Source organism: Belonocnema kinseyi, chromosome 9 (genome assembly GCF_010883055.1).
Source record: "Belonocnema kinseyi isolate 2016_QV_RU_SX_M_011 chromosome 9, B_treatae_v1, whole genome shotgun sequence".
Lineage (NCBI taxonomy): Eukaryota > Metazoa > Arthropoda > Insecta > Hymenoptera > Cynipidae > Belonocnema > Belonocnema kinseyi.
This window is the reverse complement of record NC_046665.1, coordinates 13,683,852-13,690,596: the sequence shown is the minus strand read 5'-3', so window position 1 is coordinate 13,690,596 and position 6,745 is coordinate 13,683,852. Positions and strand designations below refer to the sequence as shown.

General features: G+C 29.8%; 1 protein-coding gene across 1 annotated transcript in view; it reads left to right on the top strand.

Moving 5' to 3' along the window:
- The first annotated feature begins 1,248 nt into the window (after nt 1–1,248).
- Nucleotides 1,249–6,745, top strand: part of LOC117180237 (glutamate receptor ionotropic, kainate 1-like) — a 709,739-nt gene continuing 704,242 nt past the window's right edge. Inside the window, exons 1-2 of the mRNA XM_033372626.1 lie at nt 1,249–1,397; nt 2,829–2,929. Coding sequence (XP_033228517.1) covers nt 2,830–2,929 — 100 coding nt within the window. The 5' untranslated portion in view covers nt 1,249–1,397; nt 2,829. The remainder of the gene's footprint in view (nt 1,398–2,828; nt 2,930–6,745) is intronic.

Here is a 6,745-nt window from a genome sequence, read left to right as displayed (position 1 = left end):
GGAAAATTACTTTCCTGGAAAACCAAACGATAAAATGTCTTTATTGAGCAATAATTTTTTATATTAGCTTTCTTTCATTTAATATTTTACCAATAAACAATATATAGTGCGTCAGATCAATGGATCATGAACAAAAAGTAACTATAAATAGCTGCACGACTAAAAATAAAATAAATTCCTTAATATTAGTGTTATTTCTCTACTTTCTTAAGATGAATTAGTAAGTTACAATATAAGAGTTAATAATAACGTTCTTCAATCACTTTAATTTCTCAGTGATTCTAATACAAATTTTGAGGTTAGGAAATATATATCTGCTAATTTCAAGGATTATACGGACTAAATCATGTACATTCTTAGACATATATAAATAGAGCAGTTTCCTACACCATTAACATATAGAATACTTACTTAGTGATAAATTAAATTAACAAATAATCTGCACTATGAGACAGCACTGACAACACAGGCAACTTTATTCTTTTATTTCCTTCGATTTTGAGCACTGCGGCAAAATTGCGGAATACTGGTGAAACTTTAAAAGTGGCGCGATTGTATGCAATAAATGTAATTTTTTGTCTTTTATGAATTAGTTTTTTAATGACGCCTTCTTTTTCGAAGTCCAAATAGAAGTACTTTCTAGAGCCAAGCTAGATTTAAGACGGAATTTTTATATTAATGTGATGTCAAATTCTGTCTAGCGACATTAGCGGGTCTACATAGAACTGCGTGATGGATTTTTCTTCTAGTAGCTATAGATAGCGTCAATCTTATTCGGCGTGAATAGACAGCCACGAATAATCCAGTGATGGTGCTAGAATAATTCCAGTCTGCCAGGAATTATTACCACACGGGACGCCCCTACTCGCTCCCTGATTCGCGGTCCTTTTTCACGGAGCGCGACTTTCATTGGGTGGGCGCTTTGTCGTTTAGGCATCGTCACGGATCCAAAGAATGGTATTTTGGACTTTTGCAATTTTCTTTCATGAAAAACGCAAAAACGCTCAACTATTGTTTAATTGTATTCCACATATCGCGACTCTTGTTAAAGAACTATACCTGCAAATTTAGAACCTACAAAATAAGTAATAGTGTAAAAAATCTGTCAAAACTGTATCTTTTCCTGAAATAAGAATATGAATCTAAAAATTGGGAGTCTCCCGTGTAGTACCTATATTTAGTTTTCCCCTCTAGAACGTTTCAGAACTAGAACCAAAGATTTTCAGTGTGATTCAGTAACGAGCATTCGACGGCGACGATACGCGCCCTGCATCGCTTACGCCCAAATTAGATCAGTGTATCTAAACGCGACAAGCTAGTTTTGACGTCTTATAGAGTGTCTTAGCTTCTTTGGCTAAGTTCAACATAGAGAAAACGTATCATAGGCAGAATTACTCGTAAGGAAAATACTATATTTTCAGTGGAATTTTTGAAACTTTAAGATAATTTTCTGAAATTTACTACAATTATATAAAATTTTAATACAACCTATTTCAAAGTATCACATATTTGACTGTCATATGCAATATGAAATCAAATTCAGGTCATCCTAGATAAAGAAAAAATGTATGATTATTCCGTATAAAAAATCAGTTTCAGGTTGCGCCTTATGGGTACAAGTCCATTTTTATCAATTTTGACCACTGAAAATGGGTCATAAAATAAACAAAACCAGTCTGCTCTACAGAAGGTAATGAATTGTTATAGAATAGGGTTGTTTCCAAAGTCAGATATCATTTTTCCAATGAATGGATCTTTTATTTTATCAATTTCTAATTTTAAAAACGTCCATAAAATCAGCTTATGTGTCAGTAATTCTCAAATATCTTTTTCTGCGCCGATGATTTGTTTTGGTTATGTGCACAACGAGAATAGAAATCTCAAAATATTGTTTTTAAAAATGTCAAAGGAGTGTTTAGTAAAAGCCAATGGCGAAAATCTACCGAAAATAGATATATTTATTGTATCGGTGTATTTTAAGAGTAATTGTGACTCAAGTGCAGAAATATGAAGAGTGAAAATAAACTGGTAAGCGCATGTATAGATATATTACTTCTAACAATTGCCGTACAATTACATTTTTTCATAATTGATCAAACTTCTCAAAACGTCAATTGTTTATTTTATATATATAAATGTTTTATATGTGTATGTACGTATGTGTTCTCAAAAGATTTCACTTCATAACTTACAGCCTTATAGGATATGTTTCGCTTTTGTGATATAGAATTTCTTGGAAAAATACTATGACGTCCACGTCACATTGCTAATTATGAAAACCTCTGAGTCACGTGACACCAACTTGAGTAAGAGTTTTACCACCTTCAATTTATAATAATTTTCTTCTATTGAACGACTAAACAGAAAAAAAATGTATAGCCCACCTTGAGTTTTAGTTAAAATTATGTATTAAAAAATTATTTGATCTAAAATTGCGAAACAACCCTATTCTCAGCCATATTTACTATTTTATAGAATATGCTAATATTATATTCCGTGTTACATATCGCTTTGTTTGTTTACTTTAGTGCAAAAATCGAACTATTGAAACATATATACCTAATTATTAATTTGCAACTCTAACGTGATTTTATATACAGAATAACCGTACATCGTTTCTTTATACAGACTTACCTGAACTTCATTCCATATTGCATTAAGCAGTCTATATTTACTATAAAATGTAGTATTTCCGATACGGAGCATTCTCTTCATGAAATTTGAAAAATCGAAATACCGTTATGAAATATCGGTGACAATTCTACATATATTCAGAATATTTTAATATTTTATTTGATCAAGTTCTAAAATGTATTGCGTATTTTAAGGATGATATATATACTCAACAAAATGAAGAAAAATGTGTTTCTCATAATGTTCGTGCTTACTTATGTTCCTGCTTATAATAAATCTGCGTCTTTAAAAGTCGGTAAGTATATTTTATGAAATAGCTCCCCCAATGACTGTATTAGTAGAGTTCTTTATGTAAAAATTTATTGTGGTACAAGTGCGGAATGTAGGTAGTTTCTCATGCATGTGATTTTGCTGTATAAACAGAATACGCGGCGCCAACGACCTGAAGATGAGTCTATGACAAGTACCCAGTGGTCACAAAACTATAAACATTCCAAGGACGTCCTTTGAACGTTCCACGGACGACCAATGTCAGTTTCATCCACATCTCTGAAGCGTCGAATGTTTTGAAGATGCCCGAAATACATCTTAAACACATATGACGTTCTCGGGACATCTTGTGTACTGACATTAGACATCTTAAGAGCATCTATAGGATTTCCAAAACACACGTTCCAAAGATTTAGGGTTGTAAAAATTTGTAAAAGAAAAATGATGTAGAAAACAGTTTTGACAACTGAAGAATGGAAGATTTTATGGCGCGAATATGATGTTTGCAATATTAATTAAAATAATTCGCGTATTCAAATTTGATCTTACGGTACTTATCAATCTTTTTTCTATATTTTATTAATTTGTGAACTATTATTTGTAGTTTACCATACACGTTGTGGCTAGCCTGTCGGCGCCGGCAACATTGTTCGTTGCCGGCATTTTTTTCCTTTTCCATTTTTTTCCATTTTTGTTTAAATCTTATACTGATGTATGTTGATGCGCTGATCACAAACCTGGACTTGAAAACACCTGTAAATATAATTTTGCGTGTCAAACTTAAAAAAAAAACGTTTTTCATTTACGAAGTTTACACACTATCTTTACCGACAAATAGCATATTTGAAGCATACGAAAGGAACTTTTACGCACTTTAGAGTAAGGTCATGTAATTGAGGAGTTATTTTGATAGTTTTTGGCTTTTGATGCTTTTAACGAAATGGTCTATGTATAAATCACATTTTGTCGTCGATTTGCGACTGAACAATTACTATTGACCCCTACACCTTCTAACATCTCGTGGGGGACGAGTGTTTTGTTTTATATTATTTTTTTAATGGCATAAACAAATAATTTTATCAGAGAAATTTCTTTAATGTTCAAAACTGTATGAAATAATTTTAAAAAATTGTAAATAACAATAATTACAAAGAATGTATTTCTGAATGAGCAATTTTGTTTAAAAATGTGCACAGTCTTTAAACTAATTTATTTATACAATTTTTATACAATTATTTTCATTTAAAATTCAAGAAATAATTTCCATATAATTTAAACATTGATAGAAAATTTCTTTGATACAGATATTTGATCATTGTGTTTTTATTAAATAATTTTTTATTTAAAGAAAAACAATTTTTTAATTTCTATAATTCAGGAATTTCATAATTCGGGAATTTTTTACGGGGATTTTATTATTCGGGAATTTTACAGGGTTGGAAATTTTGTTTTTCAGAATTTTTCAGTCGTCTCATTTGGCAGTATAAATTAAAATATTTAAAATATGTACAAACACTGAACATCTGAAGAAAATGTGCCAAAATTTGCATAAGTATTGCTAAATAATTGAATTTTGAAACAATGCATCTTTAAAGTTCTAGATTTGATAAATAAATAGAGTGATAAAACAAAATAAAAAAGCACAGTTTTTCATCAATATAATATAATAATTATGGTAGTATTATTTATTGTGATTGTAATAATTATTAACATAAATCAATAGCCAGAAATAAAAAATACTAATAATTATGGAAGAACTTAATAAAAATAGAATATTATTCATTTTATACAAGTAATTATTGAATAACTAATCAGAGTAAATATTTAAGTCAAAACTTAAAATAAAAACGAATAAAATAAATGGAGTATATTATACTGCTTAGCTTGAAATGATGCAAAATATAAATTTTGCACATTTTTTTTCAATTATCTAACATTGTCTATTTGTAATCAGTAATTACTTTTTGCAATTATTAATTTAGTTACAATTTTTAATGTAGAATATTGTTATAGAAAAATTAACTTACAATTATTAATTTACTATTTGATTCTGATTCCCAGAAAGGATTGTTTATATCTATAAGTTTTTACTATAATTGAATTCTTTTTGAAGTGTACGTTAGAGTTATTATACCTTCTTATACTTCTATTTAAAAAAGAGAAAAGTTTTAGGAAATTACCGAGATGCAAGCTTTTAAAATTTTCATTCATGTAGAAAAAATGTCTAACACAAAATACCTTTAAAATTTGAAAACTATTTTTTTTTTATATTGATTAAATTTAAAATTATCTAAGTAAGTTTAATATATTAATTTTTCTTAATATATTTGTGGGTGATAATCGTCGTAAAAACATTTATAACATAACATTTTTCGACCAAAATTGCAAAAAATTACGGTAAATTACGATTATGCAAATAAATTAATCGAAAAGTGTATGCATGATAGTGATTTCCCAATAATTTTACTATTTTAGAGGGGGAAAAATTGATCGCCGGGGCATTAAAAATGATCATTTGACCTACTTGCAATGCGAAAAATAGAAAAAAAAGTTGTCAAATAAAATATTTGAATCAGGCAGCATGGTCATCAGATCTGGAAAGAGCAGCGCGTGACTCGGTAGACATTTGGCAGCCGCGGCGACCATGATTTTCATACGCCCATAATATTTAAACTAGTGCCCACTTACAAAGAAGCCGGGACACGTTTCTAATTAATGAAAAGAGATATTTCGGGTTCCAATCGTGTACAAAACGTCGTTTTATATACAATTATAACCCAAAATATCTCTTTTTATTAAAATGAATCATCGCGAAAGCATTACGTTTATTACGTGCCTGATTATTTGACATATTATTTAACATACTATCGATTTATGACAGTTCAATCAAAAAGTCAATGCTGCAGAGGTGGCATTTCTCTTATAATTTTAAAAGTGTCAAATGAATGCCATCAGTATTTATGATATCGTCCTCAGCATAGCATCGTAGCTTTACGGATAAGGTGTGAGATTTGAAGCGCCCGTGTAGAAATTGCCCTAATAGTCTCTAATAATATTTAGGCTTTGTTAGGGGCCTCAAAAGCTTACCTTTTTATTAGGTTTGCCCCCATCAAGACCTATTATGATCCGAATATTGCAACCCTTTTAATTCAGATGACTTCCATAATAAGCCTTTTTTTATACATTTTTATTATATTAAAACAGTATTCGTAATTTCTTTTCATCGATAAATTGTATCATTTTATCACTATCAACTTTGCAGATACCTGGAACTATCAATTTTATGGAATAGTGCATACAAATTCAAAAATCTGGACCTAACCTATAAATAAATACGTCACTTCACACGCAGAAAAAAGAATTGTACCATTTACAAATCAAGAATTGTAAAGGGTTTCTTGTGACCGTAACAGTATAATGGCCATTCCAAAGTAACGGATGGGACATTTGCACGTATAAAAACTTTAAAAATCCTTATTTAAAACAACTATATCATATTTAAGCTACGCTATCTGTACAAAGATGCATGAACTTGTAATTTTCCAGATTCTAAAATTCTATTAAAGTGGATCATTTTAATGTTATAAAACGAAAAAGAGGGTAACGGATAGAACTCGTACGGGACTCACTTACAGACTTACTTTTCCTTTTAATCAGAACTCTGCGAATTGAGAATAGTTATAACATCAATTTTTGTGTAATGGATTTTTCTTTTGAAGATTTCTTTTTATATATGTTAAGTTCGAAAATATGTGAATTACAATTTTTGATAAAATTCTTCTTTTAGGTACCGGATGGGACATGTACGATCAGGAAGTTAGTTTGGAGGCTTTACAGATAA